Source organism: Chelonia mydas, chromosome 7 (assembly GCF_015237465.2).
Source record: "Chelonia mydas isolate rCheMyd1 chromosome 7, rCheMyd1.pri.v2, whole genome shotgun sequence".
Classification (NCBI taxonomy): domain Eukaryota; kingdom Metazoa; phylum Chordata; order Testudines; family Cheloniidae; genus Chelonia; species Chelonia mydas.
This window is the reverse complement of record NC_057853.1, coordinates 81,637,454-81,652,614: the sequence shown is the minus strand read 5'-3', so window position 1 is coordinate 81,652,614 and position 15,161 is coordinate 81,637,454. Positions and strand designations below refer to the sequence as shown.

The 15,161-nt window shown below is 44.6% G+C and overlaps 2 protein-coding genes across 16 annotated transcripts in view; one reads left to right on the top strand and one right to left on the bottom strand.

The window, feature by feature from the left end:
- Positions 1 to 15,161, top strand: part of CDH23 (cadherin related 23) — a 514,496-nt gene that overhangs the window by 444,521 nt on the left and 54,814 nt on the right. Inside the window, exons 1-3 of one of the 11 annotated variants that reach the window (XM_043551842.1) lie at positions 2,762 to 2,960; positions 4,276 to 4,481; positions 4,958 to 5,008. The exons of 4 other annotated variants lie outside the window; for them this stretch is intronic. Coding sequence is in view for 1 of the 7 variants with exons in the window: in XM_037904845.2 (XP_037760773.1) it covers positions 11,883 to 11,933 (51 nt within the window). In the remaining 6 variants the exon portion in view is untranslated. Of the gene's footprint in view, positions 1 to 2,761; positions 4,638 to 4,957; positions 5,009 to 11,871; positions 11,934 to 13,088; positions 13,122 to 15,161 lie in introns of those variants that run through there. 6 more of the 11 variants (XM_043551838.1, XM_043551843.1, XM_043551844.1 and 3 more) reach the window with 6 other exon arrangements.
- VSIR (V-set immunoregulatory receptor) overlaps positions 1 to 15,161 on the bottom strand; it is an 87,960-nt gene that overhangs the window by 71,767 nt on the left and 1,032 nt on the right. For all 5 annotated transcript variants that reach the window (XR_006292340.1, XR_006292339.1, XM_027834930.3 and 2 more), the window contains exon 2: positions 1,214 to 1,669. Coding sequence is in view for 3 of the 5 variants with exons in the window: in XM_027834930.3 (XP_027690731.2) it covers positions 1,214 to 1,669 (456 nt within the window). In the remaining 2 variants the exon portion in view is untranslated. The remainder of the gene's footprint in view (positions 1 to 1,213; positions 1,670 to 15,161) is intronic.

Sequence of the window (15,161 nt, the reverse complement as noted above, 5' to 3'; positions counted from 1 at the left end):
CACACATTTGGAATATGACATTACAAATTGCTAGTGGCAAAGGTACCAATGTGTCATTTGCCACTAGCACTACACATTTGCCACTAGCAATGTGTACAAGTGCCAGTTAAAATAATTGTACCAGGGATTCTCAAATGATTTTGCCATGAGGCCCACATCTTAATGGAGGGATTGTCTAGTGACAGCCAGCTTCCCTCTCAGTTGTGATCACATGGATCATTGCACCCATTCTTGACCACCCAGACCTCTTAACTGCCCATTTGCACTTGCGTAACATCCCTGCGGCAATGACAGTAATTGTTTGCATGGAAAAGTAATACTGATATTTAGTTTTCTCTGAAAGCAGTTACATAAGTGATAAAGAGAACACGCACCATGGGCCCAGCCAGTTCTCTGCATACCTATAGCATAGTATTCCACGGACCACTGTTTGAGACTTGCTTTTTTTATGCTCCACCACTCTCACTCCTATTGTGCTTATAAACCCAAATTATTTCAGTTGCCAGGAATCACAGTAATTAAAGCAAACGGTTAACTATTTTTTTCTTAAATCCAAAAAGAAATGATAAATCCATTATTGCAATTCTAAAGATGGCGATGCTTTCTACCATTGGAATGTTAGGCCTTCTAGCTGTCCAATAAGATACAGCTTTAATTTCTAGGTCTTGATGCTTGCAAGATATTGGACAATCAAACTGTCACTGGTTCAGGACTAAAAATAAATTTTGCATCCAAAAACTGTCTGGTATTTCTGTTATTTTTGGCCTGAAAGTAAACTTTTTTTTCCAGAAAGAGGTTGAAGAAAATCATTGTAACTATGTAATTTTGTTTTTATTATCTAAGCGTGGGGGAAAAGTGTTTTCCAGCTGCTTATTTTTTTTTAAAGTTATGATCTTTTTTTCCTTTAACATCTGTTGCTCTTCCAGGCTTGGGCCCCAAATAGTTCTGCAAATGCACCTGGATTCTGATTACAGCACCCCCTGGCCTGCCAGCCCTGAATGCTAAATAAACTGAGCCTGTGCTCTTCAATTCTGACCTACAGCACCATCTTTATCTATTGACTTTGAGCCCAGTCCAGTTCCCACTAAAGTCAGTGGGAGTCTTTCTACTGATTTCAGTGTGAGTTGAAGTTGCACAGGAATTTAGCTGCTATTTTTTCTTTGTAAAGGCCTCTCCCACACACATTCTGCGCATGTTTCCCAGTTACATCTACCTTTCTGTATGCGGAGTTCCATGAAGCCATGAGCCACTTGCTTGGTATACTGTTTGCCATGTTCCTTTTTAGTCTCTACCACGTAACAGCAGTAATTGCCACTGTCCTGCAGAGTCAGATTCATCATGATGATATGAAATGTCCCGTGGTGGTCCGAGGTGGTCTCCAGCCCATGGTGGTTTGCTTGTTCTCCACGGAAGTACCTTTCTGTGACATTGCTATGTGTCCCATGATGCTTCCCTGGCTCATGATGCAGGTCCCTTTCGGTTACATTGCGGATATGTTGCTTCTCAGAGCAGCTTTGGTCTCCGTTGCTGCTGAAGTACCAAATTTTGTAAAGTAAGTCATGCTGAGCAGAGAGTGGCCCAGAGAGCTTGCATGTCAAGGTAACATTCTGTCCTTCTGGGCAGACGTAGAGTGAGTAAGGAGTGGTGATCATGAAAGCTGTTGTCTGTTCTACATGGAGAAAAGAAACACTAGGCAATTAAAATGTAAGATAAATGGCAAGGTGTTTAAGAATAACAACTCTTTGTGCTGCTTTGAAGATAGAATTAAACAAACACCTGCAACAGCCCTGTGTGGTAGATAAGCACTATAACCATTTTACAGATGAGTAAACTGAAACACACAGCGGTTAGTTAAGCAATTCACACAAGGTTACACAGGGTGTCATTGCAGCTGATCTGAGATTAGAATCTAGGAGTCCTGATTCCCAGTCCTGTGCTCTAACCACTAGTTTTAAGTGCATTAGATTGGGAAAACATTGCCTTTGGTCAGGCAAACACGCTATACAGGACATCACCAATGTTTGAAAATCATCTTTCCCCTAAGAATTAGTCCTGAGGTCTCACTGTGTATCTTGTCGTTCCACTGTGCTGTAATCCCTTTATATGAGTGACCAAACTATTCCACATTATAGCCTCCCTCATACCATGCAGCTACTACTGCTCTTTGGTTCAAACTATTAAAGAAGTTCTTTTAAAAAAAAAAAAACTCACAAGACAAATTTCACCAAGAGGAGCTAAAACTTTAAGGTATCTTCAATGCTGGCTAACTCTACTCCGTTACCCGCCTGATTGTTTAGGATATTTTTTCTCCATATTAATGCTGGCAAGTTAATATGCTTTATACATGTCTCTGTGTGTGTGTATGTATCCTTTATACATTTGGGGGAGGGAGGTAGAGAGAGAGTGTTATGCAGGTCACTCATTTACTGGAACTAGGGCTGTGGGATGCAGTTATGTGATGTCTTAGCACTGTAAAATTTGCTGCGAGAGATCAAAGTGGATCAGCAGCCTCTATGTTTGTGAGGGAAGAATGATGGGAGGGGGAGTACGTGGTTCTCAAATGAGGAAATTTCACAATGCCTATGATTCAGTTACAAATCCTCATCATTGGCATTATATTCAGTTCCTTCTACCCCTCAACCAAGGCTCTGTTAATGCCTGTTAAAAAAAAAATAGCAACAGTTTATGTCCCCACCCCCACCCAAAGATCAGCCTGGTTTTTAACCCCACCCTGTTTACACAAGACTGCTTGTGTTTTCCATTTTCTCTAAAGGCAGAGGTGGCACCGGCTGACACTCAAATTCCGTAATGGGAGAAGTTGTTCTCTGCAGAGTTTGGAAATCCCTCATCATTGTTTACTGAAAATTGTGCTCAGAAGAGGCCCAGCAAAGGAACAGCAGGAAATGTTTGTAGCTCCAAACTGAGGTGTATAAGCAGAGCTTCTTTCTGGGGCTTGCAAGGTGATACAAATCAGGATTAAGATATATGAGCAAAGTTGGGTGGGGACCCAGGACTGGAATATCTGGGGTGCTACCGGCCAGGTAGTGGTAAACTGGCAAATCTGTGAGGTACCAGGACTGACATGGCAAGGCTGGATACTGCAGGTTAATACTGCAGTGCGTGTGCAAATGTTTGGAGGAAGACTGGAACAGTGCCCACCTAGGTTCTGCCTAACTGAGCCTCTAGCCAGCCTACTGTCCCAGAAGCACTAATATCCCCAGGAGCTCCTTCAAAAACTGGAGAGAGGAAAAAGAGAGGATTTCTTTATTGTATTTTTGAAACTATAGATAAAGGGGGACCACTTGGTGAGATGTCTCTGGGGTTTAATTTGTTACAACTATGATGGTGTTGTGCGGACAAGATGTTCTCTCACTGCAGTTACATCCTGTTGTTCTGTTGGTTCCACCTTTATTTGATTTGAGGTTTTTCATTTGATGTACTTCGCAGGAGCCAACGAAACACATTGCTCCGAACTACCACAAAAGTATTTCAGGATTGAAACAGGCTCAAGTTCACTTGGTTTACATACTACCTAGTCCCCCAGAAGACAGACAAACCTTGTTCAAATAGTTTGAAAATTATGTTCTAGACTAGGTCCTTACATTGACAAGAACTTAATTTCTAATGCAGAACTAATGTTAACCTATGCAGGGTCATGTGACTTTCTTAGCCAATAACAGACCTCCAGCTCAAATAGCAGAGTTGATTTTGGACAAATGGAAGTGAAAAATGTCCTTAAAGTCTTTCAGTTTCTGTCCTTTACTTGTTGTATTTAGAACATTGTTGGACTAGGAACCTCCTGGTGCATCTGAATCATTGAAGTGTATTATTTACTTTTATTTTCATACTATTTTTTCTAAATTTCAGCAGACAATGCAGGGAATGGGGAAAATAAAGTTAGAAGGGCTCTGATACAGTGAAATTCCTAGGTTGGTCTCTGCATGCCGATCTCAGTACCTTGGGCACCCTGGATATTTTTGTGCAAACATCAAAGAGTGGTTCTTAATCCTGATTCCATGAGGTCTGAATACAAAAGGGGCCTTCAGGGAGTGAGGGGAAGGTAAAGGTAGGAATCTATTGGAGGAAACTGCACTTGCAACACCTTTGACAAGTGTCCGTGGGATTCTTTGTGTTTCTTACCTCCCTAATGAGGTCCCCTGAAAATCAGAGGAGTCTCGCACATCCCCACCAATTTTCCCCCTTTAAAGCTGGACCATCAAACTGAAGCCCCACATCAGAGGGACTCATGTCATGGCTTTCTCTCTTTGCACACAGTGGATACAGCCATAATATCATGATTGGGTTTGCACTGAACAGCAGTTCCTAGAGGCTGAGAAATGGATGGCCACTCCACCTAGAAGGGTCAGCCCTGTGACAGAGCACTCTGCATTGCCAGAATGTGGAATGGACTGGATGACGGCCTACCAAGGATTTTCCGTCCTTCTCCCTGTGAACCTGTGATCATAGTTGCAATCTTTGGTGTGAGTAGCTCTCACCTCTGGACTGGGAAGCTGAGTCCAGCAGCTGGGCTTATATCTCATATGGACATTGCATTACAGCACTACTGGGGTGCTGCACGGTTTGAGGTTCCATCCTGTAGATGAGGCAACATCTCGTCTGCCTATCTGTTAATCTAGGTGGGCATTACAGATCTTGTGGCATTTTATTTTAAGGAGTGGATGTTTGCCCCAGTGCCCTGCCCAAGGCTCCCTTACTGAATAAGAAAAGTTATAATGTCCAAGGCTAGGTCTGAGCTATTGTTGAGTATGTTTAAGTTGATGTTTTTACCTATACAGTCACTGCACTGCTAGGATCTGCCTAACCACTTTGACACTTGTAGGGAAGTCCACGTAGTGTGTGTGGGGGGGAGGTTGGTTTGTTTATTTTTAAATACGGAAAAGAAAGTACATACTTTTGCCTACTCTGCATCTTAAAACAGCTCTTGCTTCACCCACAGGATTTCATGGAACCCATCTACAGTGGAAAATAAACACAACCCACATATTTGGTAAGCGATCCTATGCCAGCAGTCATGCGGGGCAGAGGTTACCATATATGTGAAGTGTTTGGCATGGGTGGTGGGTATAATAGGCCTTCCCTGGCTGCAGGAGCTGCCACAGGACGCTGGGCTGAAGCTGGTCTGGCCGACCAGAGGCTAGGGCTGCTGCTCTGGCCCGCCCGCCTAGGGCTGGAGCTGGGGCTGGGGCTGCTTGGGCCAACCTGCCAGCATGACTGGGGTCGGCTGGCTGGCCCAGGGGTCCTCTGGTGGCGGGGTGGGGTGGGGTGGCGTGGGGGCTCAGGGCTCCTGCCACAGAGGGCGTGGCTCATGCAAAAAGGGTGGGGCTGCGGAGCTAGTCTCTTCTAAGGGGGGGGTTGAACTGCCGCCCATGGTGTTTGGCTTTATGTGTTTTCCTTCTGTTTTCTAAGCTCAAAGGGGAGTTCTTTAAAGCTATCTAATAGTTGTGTGCCTTCTGTAGATAAGACTTGGGGAGGGGAAAATGGCAGCTGGTAGCACTGATACTCTTTGCATTCTGCTTGTACCAGTAGCACAAGGCGTAGTCTTTGGGAAATTCTACTGTGAATTGGTGTCCTCTCCCCAAAATGATGCCTGGCCTCGCTAATGAGGTGAATTCCCTTTGCAATTCAACTGATTAACAAATGTCATCCCCACTGTACAGATAAACAGTCTTTTATCACACTTCTCTCTTCCATGTGGCATCAAAGGTTCATGTATATTCAAACATCCAATCACTCTCCCCTTCAAGCTCTTACCTTGTCTCTATTATAGCCCCCTATAAGTGTATATTTGGTACCTTAATATTTCAGACAATCCTAAGTGACTGGTGGAACAATTCCTGTTTGCCTCCATCCAAGGCAGGCGCCTCTCATTGCCCTGACTCTTCTCCTGCCTTTCCCCCCTCATTTGGAGTTACAGGCCCCATGCAAACAGAAAGGACGCGGCCTAGCACCTGAAAGTATATATACATCCACAGTCATATCCATCACACTGAACAGATTAGACAGTGAAAAGACACCAAGGGAGCCACTGCTCAAATTTTTTTGTACAAAAAGGGTTTTTATTTAAAATTGTCTTTTCTAAAATTAATTTTTCACAAAAAAGTTTATCAATGTTATAAAATGTTCCATTTTGTCAATGTTTTAAATTAAAATAATTTTAAAATGTTTTGTTTACTAAAAACTGTGTTTTCTCACTGAAAACTGGGGTTTTGGTAAACAAATCTATAAAGATTTTGATTAAAATGCCAGTAAAATAAAATCATGCACAATTTTCACAAAATGGAAAATTGGTCCATTTTTAACTTTATAACATGGAAATAACTTGGAAATTTCAACTTTTTTTGATAAATCATTTTACTGTTTTTCAACTGTTCTTGTTGACTGAACGAATAGAAAAATCTACAAATAGAAACTAGTCCCACCTTGGTGGCCTGCCACTTATCAGACATCATCCTTCTGAACTAAATTGTCTTGACATAGATTTCATAGATTCCAAGGCCAGAAAAGACTATTGTAATCATCTAGTCCGACCTCCTGTATAACACAGGCCATTTAACTTCTCCAAAATAATTCCTAGAACATATATTTTAGAAAAACATCCAATCTTGATTTAAAAATTGTCAGTGATGTAGAATCCACCACAACCCTTGGTAAATTGTTTCAAAAGTTAATTACTCTCACCATTAAAAATGTATGCCTTACTTCCCAGTCTGAATTTGTCTAGCTTCAACTTCCAGCCATTGGATCTTGTTGTACCTTTTTCTGCTCGACTGAACAGCCCATAGTTAAATAGGTTTCCTCATGTAGATTCTTATAGTCTTTAATCAAGTTACCCCTTAACCTTTTTGTTAAATTAAATATATTGAGCTCTTTGAGTCCATCACTAATCTTCTAATCATTTAATCATTCTTGTGGCTCTTCTTTGAACCCTCTCCAGTTTGTCAACATTCTCCTTTAACTGAGGGCACCAGAACTGAACACAGTATTCCCACAGCAGTTGCACCAGTGGCAAATTTAGAACTAAAATAACCTATCTATCCCTACTCGAGATTCCCCTGTTTGTGAATCCAAGGATTGCATTAGTTCTTTGGGGCACAAAATAAAACTGGGATCTCTTGTTCATCTGATTATCCCACACACAAATCATTTTCAGAGTCACTGCTTCCCAAGATAGAATCCCCTATCCTGTAAGTATGGCCTGCATTCTTTGTTACTAGATGTATACATTTACATTTAGTCATATTAAAACACACATTGTTGGCTTGCGCCCAGTTTACCGAGCGATCCAGATTGCTCTGAGTCAGTGACCTATCCTTTTCATTATTTACCTCTCTCCCAATTTTTGTGTCATCTGCAAACCTTATCAGTGATGGTTTTATGTTTTCTTCCAGGTCATCGATAAAAATATTGAATAGTGTAGGGTCAAGAATCAATCCTGCAAACCCCTCTGGAAACACACCCGCTCGATGAGAATTCTCCGTTTGCAATTACATTTTGAGACCTATCAGTTAGCCAGTTTTTAATCCATCTAATGTGTGCCATGTTAATTTCATATTGTTCTAGTTTTTCCTAATCAAAGTGTCATGTGGTACCAAATCATGTTGTGACATCTTGACATGGTATTGGCCTCTCAGCGATTTCAGGAGGTTTTCGTGGCGCAGAGGGCCTGACTGACAGAGTGTTGTGCTGCCCCATCCTAATCAGGACTTTCCCACCGGAATCAGTGCAGGTGGTAGATCTGACACAAACATAGCGAGGCGGATCTGTGGCTTTCACTAACCCCTACTCAGACCTAGTTTTAGAAGTAAGGGCACAAAATGACCTTTGCTTTTGTATACCCTCAGGGAGCCCTTCTCTTAGCAGATAACTAGCCCAATACAAATCTGGAAAAAACAGCTTATAGAGTAAGTATGCGAGTAGTGTCTAGCTGAGAGAAATATCCTGCTAGCTTAGACAGTAATGTGGGGGTCCTTCTGCACAGCTGACAGAGTTGCTGCCTAGAATTCACAGTAGCCCTTGTTCTCAGAGGGAGGGGTGCAGGTCATACATTGAGCCTATTTAGCCCTGGGAATACAGTGAGGCTGCTGGAGTCTCTGGTAGCTGGTTGGGGGTATTCAGGAGCATCTGGCCTACAGCTGGAAGAGACGAGTTCTCAGTGTATCCCACCTCACCTCTAGCATTTCGGTCCGAACAGTTTTGCCTCAGCCCAGCCAACACACAGCTTTGTGGCATGGGTTGTGAAATCTAGTTCTATGATCCTGCAATCTGTGGTGAGCCCGTGCAACAGAGAATGATGCAAGCAGGGCCTCCCCAAGCAAAAAATTGGCCGCTCCCAGAGCACAACTGCCCAAGCAAAAAAATGGCCGGAATGCCACACCTGGAATTGTGCCACCCCAAGCATGTGCTTGCTTTGCTGGTGCCTAGAGCCGGTCCTGGATGCAAGCATCCTGGGGACATCAAGGAAGGCATGATTTCTCATCACCATTGAGGTCTAAATTTTCAGGATGCTTTTAAGACAATAAGCAAAATGCAGAGGAAAACACTAAGGTCACTTAATTATCTTTGTATCACCATTGAATTTCTTAAAATAAAATTTCATCTAGAATTTTGTTTAAACAAATGAAAGCTCCTCCCCTCATTTATCTGAGAATTTCTGTGCCCTCTGAGAGATCTTTCAAAGCTCTTCCCTTTTCAGTCCCCCTTGTTTTTTGTTATTCCCTTCTCTCCCAGTATCGGCATAGCAACATTCTGCTCACTCACTTTCCCAGGGCGGGTAAATACAATATTTTATTTATTTATTTTTGTAACAATTGAGTAAAACATCAGTTTTTTCATTGTCATCTTCTCCATGACCAGTGGTTGAAGTAGATGTTAACAAGGGGATCGAGATCCCTTAGCCCACCAGCCAAGGAGGAGGGGGAACCGTGAGGAAGCAGTGCTTCACCTCACCAGGGAGAGGAGAGGTGCTCTCTCTCTGCTGTTAGTGGGGGAGGGGAAACTATTATGGGCCTCCTGATCATGACAGTAAGGGTGGGCAGGTAGATTTTGTACCCAGGCTGTACATTTTCATGAATGTTGCAAGACTGTCTTAATTTGTTATCACTGGGCTTCAGAGTTTTCACCCTGGTTAGATAAATGTGGGGAGTTCATACTTCTGTTAGGACACATCTACATTGGGAAAAGCATCTTGTATTGACAGTGCCTCTCCTGGCCTCCTCTCAGTTGTGTTGAATACAGATCAGCTGCCAGTGTAGATTGGATCAAATCATTACAGCAAGTGAGATTGTGTTGATAGGCTTAACCCACCTACACTAGCAGCCAAACGGTTTTCAAAATTGGTTGGAAGGGCCAGGGAGGAACCATTGTTGACACCATTGTCAACTATTAGTCATTTTCACAATGCAGATGGTCACTTTAGATCTATTCTTTCAATCTGTCTATTGATTCATAGGCTTTAAGACCAGAAGAGGCCAACATGATCACCTAGTCTGACCTCCTGCACATTGCAGGCCACAGAACCTCACTCACCACTCCTGTAGAATCTTACCCATACATTCCTTCACTGCATCAATCCAATTTCAGAAGAAACCCTGCAACCAAAACTTAGAATCCTGTTTAAATTCTTCAGTGGAAATACACCAAATCCACAAAGATGCTCTCTGTGACCTAGCATAGAATTTTCCAGGGGCTGTCTCTCTGGTGGCCTCGTCTTTTAGTTTTGCTTTGTTTCAGGTTCCAAGAAAAAATTCAGAGTGAAACTCTGCTGAAACTACATGTGAAACCACTCACTTTCTCATTTGTTTCTACCTGAAGTGTTGCCTTCACTCACAATGCTGCCCAGGCTTGGCCTGCTGAAAGGTTAATGAGCCATAGCAAACGTGACCTGATGTTCAAGTCTGTGAAGACATATTTAGAAATCATGTGTTGCTTCTTTTGGGGTTTCACAAAGAAAATCACGTGAGCTCTAGATGGAATCTAATTGACTTTGTGTCACAGAAAAAGAGATGGGCAAAATTTTGTGACCAACCCTATTTTTTCAGCAAAAAGTGCAGATTCAGTTACATGAAAATGTTTTGTGAATTTCATGTTGGCTTTACCAAATTATTCAAGTAAAAAACCCTAAAAAAGATCCCCCAAAATCTAAATGTCTCGTTTTGAAATTTTTGAAACAAACCTGTAATTTTTTGGTTTGACACTAGCTTTTCTTTCAAAATTTCCAGTAATTTTATTTTTTTTAATGTCAAACATTTAAAAATGCTCTAAAATGAAACAAAATATTTCATTTCAGGCAGACAAAATGTTCCATTTCATCTGAATTACATTTTTAAAACTTTTCAATTAATTTCATTTTCTGTCCACCCTGAAATTTTTTGGACATTTTTAAATTGCCAGCAAACCAAAAAAATATGTTCTTTGCTTGGCTCTAGACAGAGATTCCTTTTCCATTAGAATATAAGAATGGCCAGGCTGGGTCAGACCAGTGGTTCACTGAGCCCAGTATTCTGTCTCTGACAGTGGCCAGTGCTAGACGCTTCAGAGAGAAGGAACAGAACAGGCCAATTTTGAGTGATCCATCCCTTGTCGTCCAGTCCCAGCTTCTGGCAGTTGGAGGTTTAGGGACACCCGGAGCATAGGGTTGCATCGCTGGCCATCTTGGCCCTTCCTCTGAGCTCTGTCTGTTCTTATGGCTTGTCTGTATGAAATTAAGGCACAGCAAGCTAGGGTGTAAATCTGCCTTGTTCTAGCATACCGTGCACTGACTGCCTTTGGGAATTCTGCTGCCACACACTAAAAGTTCTGTCGTGTGCTTTAATCTATCCCACTTTGAAACACGAGTCAAATAAAGTGCACTATGGAAGTTTTAGTGCATGGCAGCAGAGTCCACAAGGGCACTCACTTACTCTGTGGCAGGCTGGGTCAGGGTAGATTGCTGCTTGCTGTGCACTGTTTGTATAAACAAGTAAAGCCCTGCACAGATACAAAATTTGTATCCACATGTGATCTGCAAATATGGTCCACAGATATCTGCAGATTTGCAGGGCTCTATAAACAAGCCCTTAGACTGGCATCCCCTCAGGACAGGGACTGTCTCTTCTCATCTGTCTGAAAAGCATCCAGCCCATCATGAGCACTACCAAAGACAAATAATAATAAACTTGAATTAGCATATTACCTTAAACGCGACCTGATGTTTAGCTCCAATATCCTAGATGGCTAACAAAAGTGAATCCCTCACTTAGAGCTTAATCCAAAACCCACTGAAGACATTTGAAATATTCTCCTTGATTTCAGTGAGCTTTGGACCAGGCCCACAGTAAAGTGCATTTTAATCTACACAAGACACTATAAGCAGAGCTTCACTACCCTGGAGACCCTCCCACTCTTTGCCCTTTGTGTACTGCTATCTTCACCCCCTTTAGTAGCACAGGGTACCATCAGTTGGGTGGTCTCTCTCGGTTCCCCCTATTCTCACCCACAGAGCGATGGACACTCCAGGTCCATTCCTGTCCCAACCAATGCTCTGCAACCTGCCCTTCCACTAATCTGTTCTGTGCAGAATGCCTGAATGCCTGGCAGGGCGCTACTAATACTGGATTGCAGGAGGCCTGACTGTTGGCATGACACACCTTTGAAAGAACAGTGTTTGCAGGGGCCTCCCAAGCACCTGAGCCCAAGATAGGATGTCTGTGCTCTGAAGGGCCATGCCCAGAGTGTGAACAGCAGAAAGGTTGCCTTAGAGCCGTGGTTTTCAACCTGTGGCCCAATCAGCACACAGCTGTGGCCCATGTGACATCCTCAGGGCCATACAGATAGTATATAGATATTGTATGGATGTGGCCCACATAACACGGAGAGAGCTACATATGCAGCCCACAATGGTAATTAGGTTGAGAACCACTGCCTTAGGGGTACAGGTAAGAAATGTTATGTTGGAATCAAGGGTTAGTTTTAATTTTTGTTGAGCTTTGAAAATCTTTGTTTGATTGCTTAACTATCCATGTAAATGTGTTCAGAGGAAGGTGCAATTGGCAATTTGCTCAAGGGCAACCATCCCTCTTTCACCAGGGTAACATTATTACTGGTACTATATTAACACCCAGAATCCCCAATCAGAAACAGGTCCCAAGCGTGCTGGGCACTGTACAGACTGCTCAGCTTATTGGCTGAGCAAACCTGAGGTCTAACACTCAACTCAGTGGCACTTGTCTGTCTGTAATGAGAAAAGTTTTAAAGGAAAAGTCCAATTAATTCCAAAATGTCAGGGAACATTCTAGGTGTCATTGGGGGAGAAGCCCATTGATTTTTGGTAACAATGAGGAAACCGGAACACGGAAAACGTCTGATTTCCACACAGTGCCCATTTGGTGCTGCGTTGTGACCTCGATGGTAACTCAGTCTGTCATTAAGCACTCCTTCCAAGTTATTTACATGCTTCAGTCCCATTAGTTGAAATGAGTCAGCAAATGAAACTGCAGGCCAGGACTGAAGTGCTTTGACATGAGTGTTGGAGAGCGCAGGTCCTGAAGACTGAACTAGGTTTTGGCTGCTTCAAATCAGGAGCAATATTGGCTGAGTTGGAGTGAGGATGGAGATTTCCACACCATTCTTGGCTGGCTCTGGCAAATTCTTTTATCTTTGCCCAGTCAAAAATGTTTTATTTCATCTATAGAGATTCCCCTGCCTGCAGCACTAGGGGTTGCCAGGCATCCAGTTTTCAACCGGAACGCCTGGTCAAAAAGAGACCCCGGCTGCTTCGGTCAGCACCACTGACCGGGCCATTTAAAGTCTGGTCGTCGCCACAGCAGGGCTAAGGCAGGCTCCCTGCCTGCCCTGGCCCTGCATAGCTCCCTGGAAGCAGCCAGCATGTCCAGCCCCTAGGCACAGGGAAAATCAGGGAAGTGCCGCATGCTGCCCCCACCCGCAGCACCAGGAACTGCAGCCAATGGGAGCTGCGGGGGTGGGCCATGGGCAGCGCGTACCGCGCAGAGCCACCTGGCCGTACCTCCAGCCAAGGGGCCGGACATGCCGGCTGCTTCCGAGAGCCAGGGCAGGCAGGGAGCCTGCCTTAACCCTGCTGTGCCACCAACCAGGAGTTGGCTGAGGTAAGTGCCGCCCAGCCGGAGCCCGCACCCTGAACCCCCTGACCCAGGTCAGAACCCCCTCCCGCTCCCTAACTCCCTCCCAAACCCTGCACCCTGAACCCCCTGCCCCAGATCAGAACCCCCTCCCACACCCAAACTCCCTCCCAGACCTCGCACCCACACCCCAACCCTGTGCCCCAGGTCGGAATCCCCCTCGCACTCAAATTTTCTCCCACACCCTGCACCCTCTCCTGCTCCCCAACCCCCTGCCCCAGCCCGGAGTCCCCTCCCATACTCCAAACCCCTTGGCCACATCCCAGAGCCCCCTCCTGCACCCCAAACCCATCATCCCCAGCCCATCCCAGAGCCCACACTCCCAGCCAGAGCCTGCACCCCGTCCCACACCACAACCCCCTGCCCCAATGTGGAGCCCCCTCCTGAATCCCTAATTTCTGGCCCTACCCCAGAGCCCGCACCCACTGCTGGAGCCCTCACCCCCTCCCATACCACAACCCCCTGCCCCAGCCCAATGAAAGTGAGTGAGGGTTGGGGGGAGCAAGCGATGGAGGGAGCGGGGCAGGAGTGAGTCAGGGCAGGGCATCAGGGAAGGGGTGGGGCAGGGGGAGGGGCAAGGGTGTTCAGTTTTGTGCAGTTAGAAAGTTGGCTAGAGATCGTGTTCCTGACCTTTCTGACATCTGCCAGCTCTACTCCTGAATCCCAGTCTCCTGCATGTTCTGTGTTACACTCCCATCCACATCCCGGCGCTCCACTGGTCTGACTGGCATAGTTTGGAGCTAAAAAGCATGGCAACTCTGTGGCCTGATCTTGCATTTACTGATGTGTGCCAGTATCTGATCAATTTCCAGCCAGCTGCATGAAGTTTCTGGATTTTGACATTTTTGGCTGAGCAAAGCGAAGTCTTGCACTCAACTCAGTGTCATTTCTCAGTTTGTCTGTAGATCAAAGAACCAGCTGATGGCAGATTTTAACACCTCCCAGCATAAAAGTACCCCATCTCAGCTCTGCCCTTCTTTCCAATACAGTTTTAAAATGTTGACTCTCTGAATGACTTATCTCCCAGACAGAAAGAAAAGAAATAAGGGGGTGGGGGGAAGAGAATACACACAGAGTTCCTGGAAGGAAAATTGGGACCCTGGTATGGCAGGGAGAGGAGAACTGGGGGACACACACAGTCCCTAGCATAAGAGAAGGGGTGGCAGTGCAGAGATCCCTTGAAATAGAGGGGGATGGGAGGGTGGCACAGAGAGTTTACAGAGGGGAATGAGAGGGATGCAAGGGGGCTCTGGTGTGTGGCATGCAGAAACAACAATAACAGATATTTATCATCCTAAACCATAGGAGTTTTTCTTAGGAATTATTGTCTGACTAAAAAGACCTATTTTGTGGCAGATTTCTCCCTTCACACACCACAGCCATCAGTAAATCTGCTAGCCAGTAACCAGGGGGAAATGGGAGATGAGGTGTGTGTTGCGGGGGGAACACAAGGTTTTTTTCTTCTTTATATTAAACAAACATTTGTGGCTGCCCAGTGTTAAGCTGATTGCCAGATTTGGAGTCAGGATGAATTTTTCCTTAGGTTACATTGGCAGCAACAGAGCAGGGAGCGTGTGTTAGGATCAGAGCATCATGTCCCACATAATCATTTCCCCGGAATTTCAGGCATCATTATAGAACCCCACTCCTTCCCACTTTCAGCTTCTAACCCTTTATTTGTTAACCTGTTCTGTCTTTAATTTTCACTGAGCAACTTTTACTTGCCAACATCAGAAGCCCCAATTACAAAACTCTTCTCTGTATTCAGCAAAGGCCGTGAGACATCACGCATGAGATAAGTGACCCTGATTCGAGGCCAGCTGAGGGCACCAAAGCACCAGCTGAAGGCTGGCAGCTTGGCTGGTAACCAACTTGTCTGGAAATACTCAAGACTATTGGAGTAGGGAAAACTTCAGAGCCCGAGAGTGATCTCTCGACAGCTCAGTTTCTGAAAACTGGGGGGCACCCAGTTAATAGATCAATGCAAAGTCTATCCTGGTTGGTGTC